Here is a 15,000-nt window from a genome sequence, read left to right as displayed (position 1 = left end):
TGGCTTCCAGCTATACTGGGCTGATGGTGTCCCAGCTTCCAGCTATACTGGGCTGATGGTGTCCCAGCTTCCAGCTATACTGGGCTGATGGTGTCCCAGCTTCCAGCTATACTGGGCCGATGGTTTTCCAGCTTCCAGCTGTACAGGGCTGATGGTTTTCCCGGCTTCCAGCTATACTGGGCTGGTGGTGTCCCGGCTTCCAGCTGTACAGGGCTGATAGTGTCACAGCTTCCAGCTGTACTGGGCTGATGGTGTCCCAGCTTCCAGCTGTACTGGGCTGATGGGGTTCCGGAGCAGTCCAATAATCCAAAGGAGGTGGTGGTTCTACCAGAGGAGGCTCCTCAGAGGAGGACCGGGAGGGACCATCCTCAGTGAATTATAATTTTTTTAAATAGTGAAACATTATAGTTATCCTTTTGAGATAAAACTATATATTAAATATATTCACGTCACTAAATTGTTTATTAAAACAGACTGATTTGCAATGGACTACAGTAGCCTCAACAGCACTCTGTAGGGTAGCAACAGGAGAGCAGCTCCTGCTCAGCCAGTCAGCTCTTCTCTGTCCTGGCACCCAATGGTGGAACCAGCTTCCCCTGAAGCTAGGACAGATTCCCTGCCCATGTTCCAAAAACATCTGAACCCGACCTCTTCAAACAGTATCTTATATAATCCTCATCACCTCGACCCCCCCCCCCACCCAACATGGTTTTAATAAATTAAAATAAAATCACTAAACAGCACTTGACCCCCACCCCCCTTTCCAGCTTGACTCTATGACAGCTAATTTCTGAGGAAAGGGCACTTTATATGCCTGTGATATGTGATTGTCCCACTTACTGTCTTAGATGAATGCACTAAGTAAGGCGCTCTGGATATGTAAAAGGTAAAACCACTAGGCTCATGGTTCTCACCCATTCCCATAGACTTACACAGTAATTATGACAACTTCAGGAATGCTGGTGTGGTGTGACGTTGGTATGAGGTTCTTACTGTGGAATGCAGAGTTAGACTTTTTTACACCAGACATAATGGAACCCATCTGTCCAAGAAGTTGACTCCAGTTTGTCAAAAAGCACCTGGATGATCATCAAGACTCTTGGAAGAATGTTCTAGAATGTTCTATGGACAGATTAATCAAAAAAGTATTTAAAAAAATGGGGGGGGGGGGGGGGGGGGGCCGACACAGGTCCGTTAGCCTGGCGAAAACAAACGCTGCCTTTTACATTAAGAACCTTAAAATGGATTAAAAGCAACATTTGAAGTTTTTGGAATTGTTTCAGAAGTTCAGACTAATCCTAATTGAGATGTTGTGGCAGGACTTGAAACGAGCAGTTCGTGCTTGAAACCCACAAATGTCGCCGAGATAAAGCAGTTCGGTATTTTTTATTTTTTATTTTATTTCACCTTTATTTAACAGGTAGGTAGTAGAGAACACCTTTATTTAACCAGGTAGGCTAGTTGAGAACACCTTTATTTAACCAGGTAGGCTAGTTGAGAACACCTTTATTAACCAGGTAGGCTAGTTGAGAACACCTTTATTTAACCAGGTAGCTAGTTGAGAACACCTTTATTTAACCAGGTAGGCTAGTTGAGAACACCTTTATTTAACCAGGTAGGCTAGTTGAGAACACCTTTATTTAACCAGGTAGGCTAGTTGAGAACACCTTTATTTAACCAGGTAGGCTAGTTGAGAACACCTTTATTTAACCAGGTAGGCTAGTTGAGAACACCTTTATTAACCAGGTAGGCTAGTTGAGAACACCTTTATTTAACCAGGTAGGCTAGTTGAGAACAACTTTATTTAAACCAGGTAGGCTAGTTGAGAACCTTTTTAACCAGGTAGGCTAGTTGAGAACACCTTTATTTAACCAGGTAGGCTAGTTGAGAACACCTTTATTTAACCAGGTAGGCTAGTTGAAACACCCTTTATTTAACCAGGTAGGCTAGTTGAGAACAAGTTCTCATTTGCAACTGCGACCTGGCCAAGATAAAGCATAGCAGTGTGAGCATACAACAAAGAGTTACAATGGAGTAAACAATTAACAAGTCATAACACAGTAGAAAACGAAGGGGGGTCTAATATACAATGTGTGCAAAAGACATGAGGAGGTAGGCAAATAATTAAAATTTTGCGATAAACACTGGAGTGATAAGATCAGATGGTCTGTACAGGTAGATATTGGTGTGCAGAAGAGCAGAAAAGTAAATAAATAAAANCTCTCTCTCTCTCTCTCTCTCTCTCGCTCTCTCTCTCTCTCTCTCCTCTCTCTCTCTCTCTCTCTCTCTCTCTCCAGACAAAGTTACAGAATCGCAGAGATCTCGGAGAAACCGAGGAAAAACAATTATATCGAACCAGAGGCCCCAGGAGCCCCCAGAAGCCACGCCCAAGCCCCCCAGCCAAACCCCCCCCTATGGCCAAGACCCCCGCCCCCCCCACCCCCCACCAGAGGAGCGGAGAGGAATGCGGTGGTCAATACACAGCAGATGTGTAGATGTCATTCAAATGGTTGCATCTCTAAATGGGGGTACAGTTCTGTTTTGGGGGGTTGGTGTGGAGGTTTGGAGGAGGGGTGCAGGGTAGGAGAGTGGGGAGGGCTTCCAGCTGTATGAAGTCCTGGCTTCCAGCTGTACTGAAGTCCTGGCTTCCGGCTGTACTGGCAGATGGAGTCCGGCTTCCAGCTGTACTGGCAGATAGAGTCCTGGCTTCCAGCTGTACGGCTGATGGAGTCCTGGCTTCCAGCTGTACTGGGCTGATGGAGTCCTGGCTTCCAGCTGTACTGGTCTGATGGAGTCCTGGCTTTCGCTATACTGGCTGATTGTGTCCCAGCTTCCAGCATACTGGGCTGATGGTGTCCAGCTTCCAGCTATACTGGGCTGATGGTGTCCCAGCTTCAGCTATACTGGGCGAGGTTTTCAGCTTCCAGCTGTACAGGGCTATGGTTTTCCCGGCTTCCAGCTAACTGGGCTGGTGTGTCCCGCTTCCAGCTGTACAGGCTGATAGTGTCACAGCTTCAGCTTACTGGCTGATGGTGTCCCAGCTTCCAGCTGTACTGGGCTGATGGGGTTCCGGAGCAGTCCAATAATCCAAAGGAGGTGGTGGTTCTACCAGAGGAGGCTCCTCAGAGGAGGACCGGGAGGGACCATCCTCAGTGAATTATAATTTTTTTAAATAGTGAAACATTATAGTTATCCTTTTGAGATAAAACTATATATTAAATATATTCACGTCACTAAATTGTTTATTAAAACAGACTGATTTGCAATGGACTACAGTAGCCTCAACAGCACTCTGTAGGGTAGCACTACAGGAGAGCAGCTCCTGCTCAGCCCAGTCCAAGCTCTTCTCTGTCCTGGCACCCCAATGGTGGAACCAGCTTCCCCCTGAAGCTAGGACAGATTCCCTGCCCATGTTCCAAAAACATCTGAAACCCGACCTCTTCAAACAGTATCTTATATAATCCTCCTCACCTCGACCCCCCCCCCCCCACCCAACATGGTTTTAATAAATTAAAATAAAATCACTAAACCAGCACTTGACCCCCCCACCCCCTTTCCAGCTCTGACTCTACTGACAGCTAAATTCTGAGAAAAGGGCACTTTATATGCCTGTGATATGTGATTGTCCCACCTTACTGTCTTAAAGATGAAATGCACTAACTGTAAAGGCGCTCTGGATAATGTAAAAGGTAAAACCTACTAGGCTCATGGTTCTCACCCATTTCCCCATAGACTTACACAGTAATGTATGACAATTCAGGAATGCTGTGGTGTGGACCGTTGGTATGAGGTTCTTACTGTGGAATGCAGAGTTAGACTTTTTACACCAGACATAATGGAACCCATCTCGTCCAAGAAGTTGACTCCAGTTTGTCAAAAAGCACCTGGATGATCATCAAGGACTCTTGGAAGAATGTTCTAGAATGTTCTTATGGGACAGATTAATCAAAAAGTATTAAAAAAATGGGGGGGGGGGGGGGGGGGGCGACACAGGTCCCGTTATGCCTGGCGAAACCAACGCTGCCTTTTACATTAAGAACCTTAAATGGATTAAAAGCAACACATTTGAAGTTTTTTGGAATTGTTTCAGAAGTTCAGACCTAATCCTAATTGAGATGTTGTGGCAGGACTTGAAACGAGCAGTTCGTGCTTGAAAACCCACAAATGTCGCCGAGATAAAGCAGTTCGGTATTTTTTATTTTTTTATTTTTATTTCACCTTTATTTAACCAGGTAGGCTAGTAGAGAACACCTTTATTTAACCAGGTAGGCTAGTTGAGAACACCTTATTTAACCAGGTAGGCATGGAACACCTTTATTTAACCAGGTAGGCTAGTTGAGAACACCTTTATTTAACCAGGTAGGCTAGTTGAGAACACCTTTATTTAACCAGGTAGGCTAGTTGAGAACACCTTATTTAACCAGGTAGGCTAGTTGAGAACACCTTTATTTAACCAGGTAGGCTAGTTGAGAACACCTTTATTAACCAGGTAGGCTAGTTGAGAACACCTTTATTTAACCAGGTAGGCTAGTTGAGAACACCTTTATTTAACCAGGTAGGCTAGTTGAGAACACCTTTATTTAACCAGGTAGGCTAGTTGAGAACACCTTTATTTAACCAGGTAGGCTAGTTGAGAACACCTTTATTTAACCAGGTAGGCTAGTTGAGAAACACCTTTATTTAACCAGGTAGGCTAGTTGAGAACACCTTTATTTAACCAGGTAGGCTAGTTGAGAACACCTTTATTTAACCAGGTAGGCTAGTTGAGAACACCTTTATTTAACCAGGTAGGCTAGTTGAGAACAAGTTCTCATTTGCAACTGCGACCTGGCCAAGATAAAGCATAGCAGTGTGAGCATACAACAAAGAGTTACACATGGAGTAAACAATTAACAAGTCAATAACACAGTAGAAAACGAAGGGGGGGGTCTATATACAATGTGTGCAAAAGACATGAGGAGGTAGGCAAATAATTAAAATTTTGCAGATTAACACTGGAGTGATAAAAGATCAGATGGTCATGTACAGGTAGAGATATTGGTGTGCAGAAGAGCAGAAAAGTAAATAAATAAAACAGTATGGGGATGAGGTAGGTGAAAAGGGTGGGCTATTTACCAATAGACTATGTACAGCTGCAGCGATCGGTTAGCTGCTCAGATAGCTGGTATGGAAGAGTGGGCCAAAATTCCTTCCGCAGCGATGTGAGAGACTGATAAACAACTACAGGAAGAGTTTTGGTTGCAGCAATTGCAGATAAAGTTGACACAACCAGATATTGTGTGTAAGGTGGAATTACTTTTTTCACACTGGGGATTGGGTGTTGCATTCACGTGATCCATTAAATAGATAAGATAGCTAGCTATACATTGTTTTTTGTTATTTGTAAACCTCTGGTTCACTTTATCGAATATTAGGTTTGGGTGAAGATCTGCTAAGATTCAATATAAAAAAATATGTAAAACATAGAAAATCAGAACGAAAATACCTTTTTACGGGCACTGTATTCCTACTTATACTGTAAATGTGTACATCCACTGTATATCAACCGTATACCCACTGCATATCAACCGTATACCCACTGTATATCAACCGTATACCCACTGTATATCAACTGTATACCCACTGTATATCAACTGTATACCCACTGTATATCAACTGTATACCCACTGTATATCAACTGTATACCCACTGTATATCAACTGTATACCCACTGTATATCAACCGTATACCCACGGTATATCAACTGTGAACCCACTGTATATCAACTGTATACCCACTGTATATCAACTGTTATACCCACTGTATATCAACTGTGAACCCACTGTATATCAACTGTATACCCACTGTATATCAACTGTATACCCACTGTATATCAACCATATACCCACTGTATATCAACCGTATACCCACTGTATATCAACCGTATACCCACGGTATATCAACTGTGAACCCACTGTATATCAACTGTATATCAACTGTATACCCACTGTATATCAACTGTGAACCCACTGTATATCAAACTGTTACCCCACTGTATATCAACTGTATACCCACTGTATATCAACCGTATACCCACTGTATATCAACCGTATACCCACGGTATATCAACCGTATACCCACTGTATATCAACCGTATACCCACTGTATATCAACTGTATACCCACTGTATATCAACCGTATACCCACTGTATATCAACTGTATACCCACTGTATATCAACTGTATACCCACTGTATATCAACTGTAAACCCACTGTATATCAACTGTATACCCACTGTATATCAACTGTATACCCACTGTATATCAACTGTATACCCACTGTATATCAACCGTACACCCACTGTATATCAACCGAATACCCACTGTATATCAACTGTATACCCACTGTATATCAACCGTATACCCACTGTATATCAACCGTATACCCACGGTATATCAACTGTATACCCACTGTATATCAACTGTAAACCCACTGTATATCAACTGTATACCCACTGTATATCAACTGTGAACCCACTGTATATCAACTGTATACCCACTGTATATCAACCGTATACCCACTGTATATCAACTGTATACCCACTGTATATCAACTGTATACCCACTGTATATCAACCGTATACCCACTGTATATCAACCGTATACCCACGGTATATCAACTGTATACCCACTGTATATCAACCGTATACCCACTGTATATCAACCGTATACCCACTGTATATCAACTGTATACCCACTGTATATCAACTGTATACCCAGTATATCAACCGTATACATCCAGCCAAAGCCCTATCCATTCATGTCAATCAATCAAATGTATTTATAAAGCCCTTCTTACATCAGCTGATGTCTCAAAGTGCTGTATAGAAACCCAGCCTAAAACCCCCAAACAGCAAGCAATGCAGGTGCAGAAGCACGTAAAAATTCCCGATAACTAGCTAGATGGAGTTTGCGGAGGATATCTCAATGAGTGGTTTGTATGCGCCATGACGTTAGCATTACAATCTTACAACCACTGACTAGCTATCTGTGTCTGCATTGTGTCTACCTCTGTCATGTTTCAGAGGGAATTATTTAGAAGCCCTGCCTACCTAAACTTGTGATTTGTTGGAAAAGTTGTTCGTCTGAAGAGCACCCTCCCTTAATTAGCCAAGAAAATCCAACGTGATTCCCATACCTAGAACTGGGTTTTCCGAGACTACCTAGACGCTAATCTTGGTTCAGTTTAGCATTTTTCCCCTAATAGTTTAGGATTGGGGGAGGTGAAGCTGATCTTAGACCTGTATCTAGAAAAACTTCACCTCAGAGCATAGAAACACCTCACTAGCCTATAGGTGAAGCTGATCCTAGATCTGTACCTAGAAAAACTTCACCTCAGAGCATAGAAACACCTCACTAGCCTATAGGTGAAGCTGATCCTAGATCTGTACCTAGAAAAACTTCACCTCAGAGCATAGAAACACCTCACTAGCCTATAGGTGAAGCTGATCCTAGATCTGTACCTAGAAAAACTTCACCTCAGAGCATAGAAACACCTCACTAGCCTATAGGTGAAGCTGATCCTAGATCTGTACCTAGAAAAACTTCACCTCAGAGCATAGAAACACCTCACTAGCCTATATGTTGTCTCTTGTAGTGCTGGTTAACACAAATACAGGCAGATGACAGGCAGCACTGTGTGTGTTCTGTGTGCTACAGACATGAATAGCTAGTTAGCTTGACAGCTGTGTGCTACAGACGTGAATAGCTAGTTAGCTTGACAGCTGTGTGCTACAGACGAGAATAGCTAGTTAGCTTGACAGCTGGGTGCTACAGAAGTGAATACCTAGTTAGCTTGACAGCTGTGTGCTACAGACGTGAATAGCTAGTTAGCTTGACAGCTGTGTGCTACAGACGTGAATAGCTAGTTAGCTTGACAGCTGTGTGCTACAGACGTGAATAGCTAGTTAGCTTGACAGCTGTGTGCTACAGACGTGAATAGCTATTTAGCTTGACAGCTGTGTGCTACAGACGTGAATAGCTAGTTAGCTTGACAGCTGTGTGCTACAGACGTGAATAGCTATTTAGCTTGACAGCTGTGTGCTACAGACGTGAATAGCTAGTTAGCTTGACAGCTGTGTGCTACAGACGTGAATAGCTAGTTAGCTTGACAGCTGTGTGCTACAGACGTGAATAGCTAGTTAGCTTGACAGCTGTGTGCTACAGACGTGAATAGCTATTTAGCTTAACAGTATAGTGTGATACAGATCTGAATAGATACAGTAGTTAGCTTGACAGTTCAGTGTATTATGGATGTGAATAGCTAGTTAGCTTGACAGCAACGTGTGCTACAGATGTGAATAGCTAGTTAGCTTGACAGCGCTGTGTGTTCTGTGTGATACAGATGTGAATAGCTAGTTAGCTTGACATGTCTGTGTGTTCTCTGTGATACAGATGTGAATAGCTAGTTAGCTTGACATGTCTGTGTGTTCTGTTTGATACAGATGTGAATAGCTAGTTAGCTTGACATGTCTGTGTGTTCTCTGTGATAGAGATGTGAATAGCTAGTTAGCTTGACATGTCTGTGTGTTCTCTGTGATACAGATGTGAATAGCTTGTTAGCTTGACAGCGCTGTGTGTTCTGTTTGATACAGATGTGAATAGCTTGTTAGCTTGACAGCTCTGTGTCCTCTGTGTTGCAGCTCAGCTTGTGACCTGTGACCACTAAGCTACGAGATCAGTGCAAAGGAACCACATGCAACAGGTACAGGAAAAACCAACGCCCCCCCCCCCCCCCCCCCACCCACACACACACACACACACACACACACACACACACACACACACACACACACACACACACAGAGACACACACACACAGAGACACACACACACACACACACACACAGACACACACACACACACACACACACACACACACACACACACACACACACACACACACACACAGACACACACACACACACACACACACAGACACACACAGACACACACACACAGACACACACACACACACACACACACACACACACACACACACACACACACACACACACACACAGACACACACACACACACAGACACACACACACACACACACACACACACAGACACACACAGACAGACACACACACACACACACACAGACACACACAGACACACACACACACACACACACACACACACACAGACACACACACACACACAGACACACACACACACACACACACACACACACACACACACAGACACACCGTCTCAAATCAGCTGTCCCTGTCTATATTACCACTGATAAATAAAGACCCATTCAGTGGTTGAGGAGCTCCCCATCCAACTTCTTCACAGAGGACACAATGCCTCGCTGATAGACTGTTTCCCTTCAAAGAGGACACAATGCCTTCCTGGTAGACTGGTCCCCTTCACAGAGGACACAATGCCTCCCTGGTAGACTGGTCCCCATCACAGAGGACACAATGCCTCCCTGGTAGACTGGTCCCCTTCACAGAGGACACAATGCCTCCCTGATAGACTGGCCCCCTTCACAGAGAACACAATGCCTCCCTGGTAGACTGGTCCCCTTCACAGAGGACACAATGCCTCCCTGATAGACTGGTCCCCTTCACAGATTTAGGGAAGGAACCAAAGGGAGTGACATATATAGGGAAGGAACCAAAGGGAGGGACAGATTTAGGGAAGGAACCAAAGGGAGTAACAGATTTAGGGAAGGAACCAAAGGGAGTGACATATATAGGGAAGGAACCAAAGGGAGTGACAGATTTAGGGAAGGAACCAAAGGGAGTGACAGATTTAGGGAAGGAACCAAAGGGAGTGACAGATATAGGGAAGGAACCAAAGGGAGTGACAGATTTAGGGAAGGGACCAAAGGGAGTGACAGATTTAGGGAAGGAACCAAAGGGAGTGACAGATATAGGGAAGGAACCAAAGGGAGTGACAGATATAGGGAAGGAACCAAAGGGAGGGACAGATTTAGGGAAGGGACATGATGGAGTCCAGGTGAGTCTGATGACGCTCAGGTGCGCGTCATCAGACCTGGTGACAGGTGTGAGCCATAACGAGCAGCCTGGTGACCTAGAGGCCAGACAGGGAGCACACGTGACAGTTGGGGTCAATTCAAATTTAAGTCAGTCATTTCAGGAAGTACACAGAAATTCAAAATTCGATCATTTTCAAATACTTCTCAATAAACCAAAAATGGACTTAAATTGAAATTGACACCAACTCTAATGCACTGAGGATTTATTTACCACCTGTGTTCTCCTCAGGTACGAGTGTCCTGCCGGCTGTCTAAAGTCCACAGGGAAGGTGGTTGGGACAGTACACTATGAGATGGTGATTACATTATTATACATTATCAATCTGTGTCTCAAATTACACCCTATTTCCTCTGAGCCCTGGTCTAAAGTAGTGCATTATGGGCCCTGGTCTAAAGTAGTGCACTATGGGCCCTGGTCTAAAGTAGTGCACTATGGGCGCTGGTCTAAAGTAGTGCCCTATGGGCCCTGGTCTAAAGTAGTGCACTATGGGCCCTGGTCTAAAGTAGTGCACTATGGGCCCTGGTCTAAAGTAGTGCACTATGGGCCCTGGTCTAAAGTAGTGCACTATGGGCCCTGGTCTAAAGTAGTGCACTATGGGCGCTGGTCTAAAGTAGTGCCCTATGGGCCCTGGTCTAAAGTAGTGCCCTATGGGCCCTGGTCTAAAGTAGTGCACTATGGGCCCTGGTCTAAAGTAGTGCACTATGGGCCCTGGTCTAAAGTAGTGCCCTATGGGCCCTGGTCTAAAGTAGTGCCCTATGGGCCCTGGTCTAAAGTAGTGCACTATGGGCCCTGGTCTAAAGTAGTGCACTATGGGCCCTGGTCTAAAGTAGTGCCCTATGGGCCCTGGTCTAAAGTAGTGCACTATGGGCCCTGGTCTAAAGTAGTGCACTATGGGCCCTGGTCTATAGTATTGTAGGCAATATGGTACCATTTGGGACAAAGACTAAGTCGTGTACTGAATAGGTTAATCAAAATGCTGAGCTAATGTAACTAGAGCTGCATAATGAATTTGAATGTACACTGTACTAACTTCAAACTGTAAACTTTACACTGTACAAACTTTACACGGTTAACTTTACACGGTGCTAACATTAGACTGTAAACTTTACACTGTACAAACTTTACACTGTAAACTTTACACGGTGCTAACTTTACACCGTATGCTTCACACTGTACTACCTTTACACTGTAAACTTTACACTGTACTAACTGTGCACTGTACAGACTTTACGCTGTACTAACTGTACACTGTACAGACTTAACACTGTACTAACTTTACACTGTGCACTTTACACTGTCCTAACCTTACACTGTTAACTTTACACTATGCTAACATTAAACTGTAAACTTTACACGTTGCTAACTTCACAGCGTATACTCGTATACACTGTCCTAACTTTACACTGTCCTAACTTTAAACTGTCCTAACTTACACTGTCCTAACTTTACAGTGTTAACTTTACATGGTACACTTTACACTGTACTAACTTCGCAGTGTTAACTTTACACTGTCCTAACTTTACACCATCCTAACTTTACAGTGTTAACTTTACACTGTCCTAACTGTACACTCTCCTAACTTTACAGTGTTATCATTACACTGTCCTAAATATACAGTGTTAACAATACACTGTCCTAACTTTACAGTGTTAACATTACACTGTTATAACTTTACACTGTTATAACTTTACACTGTTCTAACTTTACACTGTCCTAACTTTACACTGTCCTAACTTCAAACTGTCCTAACTTTACACTGTCCAAACTTTACAGTGTTAACTTTACATGGTACACTTTACACTGTACTAACTGTACAGTGTTAACTTTACACTGTCCTAACTTTACACTATCCTAACTTTACATTGTTAACTTTACACTGTACTAACTTTACAGTGTTAACTTTACACTGTCCTAACTGTACAGTGTTAACATTACACTGTCCTAACTTTACAGTGTTAACATTACACTGTCCTAACTTTACAGTGTTAACCTCGCACTGTCCTAACTTTACAGTGTTAACATTACACTGTCCTAACTTTACAGTGTTAACATTACACTGTCCTAACTTTACAGTGTTAACATTACACTGTCCTAACGTTACACTGTGCACTTTACACTGTCCTAACTTTACAGTGTTAACTTTACAGCAATCCAGTATCTGCCGTGCTGGCCTCCACTCTGGAGTGGTGGATACAAATGGAGGATGGCTGGACGTCACCAGACAAGGCAGGAAGGACTTCTTCATCAAGTCCAACAAGAATGGAATTCAGTCTCTCGGGTATGGAAGCGTCATCTGTCTTGCAAACACTATCTCTTTGCCCAACATATCTCGTTGCCCTCTTGACAACCACTGACAAAAAGCTAGCAATTCGACAAGCGCGAAACGGGTGAAGGCATTTCAAGCTACACATCAGCTGAGGGGAGGACGGCAAACATATTGTCTGGAACGGAGCCAATGGAATGGCAATCAAACAAATGGAAACCATATTTTTGATGTGTTTGATACCGTTACACTTATTCCGTTCCAGCCATTACTACGAGCCCATCCTCCCCATTTAAGGTGCCACCAACCTCCCTTGTAACACATGTCCATGTCTGAGTCATAAAATCTGTAAAAAAGCGTGAGCTGGCAAACACCCAAACATGTTTGTAGAGGTGCTGAGTAGCGGAGAGTAAACTGTAGAAAAATTAAGTACGAAAGTTACACTCTACATGCTCCCAATAGGGTTGCAAACTTTCAGTCAATTCCCTGGTTTTCCAGAACAACCAATTAACTTCTTAGGTCAGTGGACATATTTGGGATACTCAGGGCTGGTCTTAAGCTTTTGGCTCGATGCTTTTTTACTCTAGGAAATAGGGTCTTACCCTTCATATCATTTGGAGTATTTCCGCTCTCTGTTGAAAAGATTTTAGATTTATCTAAATGGGACTTCCTGTTTGGAGATAGAGTGTACAGAGGAATAACAATGTGCAGGGATGCAAAACTCTGGTGGCTTTCCCTAAATACCCTAGTTTTACAGAGAACCTGGGTGGAGAATTACGAATTTCATGCTTATTTCCTTCTGATTCTGGGAAACTTCCAACCAGGATTTCTGGAAAACATAGGAATATTGGGAAAGTTATCAGAATTTTGGAATCATAAGAATGTGTGTTTTTTTTTACATTTACAGGAAGTATCAGAGCGCCAACTCTTTTATCATCTCCAAAGTAGCAGGTCAGTACAGTAAAACAACTATGGAATTAACTGAATTAGATTGCATTCAAGTCCTGTTGAGATTTCCTTGGGCCTGATATCAGCCTCCTTCCTGCCTTCCAGTGAAAGCTATCACCTGTGAGACCACGGTGGCTCAGATGTGTTCATATCAAAAGCTTGTAAAGCACTGCCCAAGGTACGATCATGACACACTCTCTCTCTCTCTCTCTCTCTCTCTCTCACTCTGTCTGTCAATTGAATTCCAAGGGGCTTTACTGGCATGGGAAATGTGTTTACTAAGCCAAAGCAAGTGAAATAAACACTTAAGTATTGGTGGTATTTACAATGTTGTTTGTGCTCAACTGGTTGCCCTTTTTTTTCCACGGGGCACAAATATTGATATTGTGACACATTGTGGTATTTCAACTGAACAGATGCCGAGTTTTGATGCCGGCCAGTGGGAACAGTGGGTTAACTGGTCTAGGAAGAGTGGGTTAACTGGTCTAGGAACAGTGGGTTAACTGGTCTAGGAACAGTGGGTTAACTGGTCTAGGAACAGTGGGTTAACTGGTCTAGGAACAGTGGGGTTAACTGGTCTAGGAACAGTGGGTTAACTGGTCTAGGAACAGTGGGTTAACTGGTCTAGGAACAGTGGGGTTAACTGGTCTAGGAACAGTGGGTTAACTGGTCTAGGAACAGTGGGTTAACTGGTCTAGGAACAGTGGGGTTAACTGGTCTAGGAACCGTGGGTTAACTGGTCTAGGAACAGTGGGTTAACTGGTCTAGGAACAGTGGGTTAACTGGTCTAGGAACAGTGGTTAACTGGTCTAGGAACAGTGGGTTAACTGGTCTAATGGAACAGTGGATTAACTAGGAACAGTGGGTTAACTGGTCTAGGAACAGTGGGTTAACTGGTCTAGGAACAGTGGGTTAACTGGTCTAGGAAACAGTGGGTTAACTGGTCCAGGAACAGTGGGTTAACTGGTCTAGGAACAGTGGTTAACTGGTCTAGGAACAGTGGGTTAACTGGTCCAGGAACAGTGGGTTAACTGGTCTAGGAAAACAGTGGGTAACTGGTCTAGGAACAGTGGGTTAACTGGTCTAGGAAACAGTGGGTTAACTGGTCTAGGAAACAGTGGTTAACTGGTCTAGGAACAGGAACAGTTGGGTTAACTGGTCTAGGAACAGTGGGTTAACTGGTCTAGGAACAGGAACAGTGGGTTAAACTGGTCTAGGAACAGTGGGTTAAACTGGTCCCAGGAACAGTGGGTTAACTGGTCCAGGAACAGTGGTTAACTGGTCTAGGAACAGTGGGTTAACTGTCTAGGAAAGGAACAGTGGGTTAACTGGTCTAGGAACAGTGGTTAACTGGTCTAGGAACAGTGGGTTAACTGGTCTAGGAACAGTGGGTTAACTGGTCTAGGAACAGTGGGTTAACTGGTCTAGGAACAGTGGGTTAACTGGTCTAGGAACAGTGGGTTAACTGTCACCGTACAGGACTGTTTTGTTTTCTGGTGTTCATGTAAATGAAGTATCTTTATGGACACTGCGCATTGGTCCTCAGAGGAAGAAGACGAGCGTTACAAAAGTACAATTTTGCTGAATTCCTGTGAATTATTGGTTAATGAGTGGACTCCAGACCTCACAACCATAGAGAGCAATGGGTTTCTATAAGTTATTGAAATATTTATTTTGCCAGATCCTAATAGGGATGTCGAGTTTTAAAGCACCAGATCATCAGCATACAGCATAC

At 43.6% G+C, this 15,000-nt stretch overlaps 1 protein-coding gene across 1 annotated transcript in view; it reads left to right on the top strand.

Moving 5' to 3' along the window:
* The window catches only part of LOC109885321 (cysteine-rich secretory protein LCCL domain-containing 1), a gene marked incomplete in the record, with an annotated part of 74,869 nt that overhangs the window by 51,874 nt on the left and 7,995 nt on the right, over positions 1-15,000 (top strand). The window contains 7 exon segments of the mRNA XM_031836445.1: positions 2,419-2,491; positions 8,681-8,700; positions 8,702-8,742; positions 10,283-10,349; positions 12,202-12,332; positions 13,225-13,268; positions 13,371-13,443. Coding sequence (XP_031692305.1) covers positions 2,419-2,491; positions 8,681-8,700; positions 8,702-8,742; positions 10,283-10,349; positions 12,202-12,332; positions 13,225-13,268; positions 13,371-13,443 — 449 coding nt within the window.

Source organism: Oncorhynchus kisutch, linkage group LG11 (assembly GCF_002021735.2).
Source record: "Oncorhynchus kisutch isolate 150728-3 linkage group LG11, Okis_V2, whole genome shotgun sequence".
Lineage (NCBI taxonomy): Eukaryota > Metazoa > Chordata > Actinopteri > Salmoniformes > Salmonidae > Oncorhynchus > Oncorhynchus kisutch.
The sequence above is the reverse complement of the archived record's forward strand: the minus strand, read 5'-3'. Positions and strand labels throughout refer to the sequence as shown.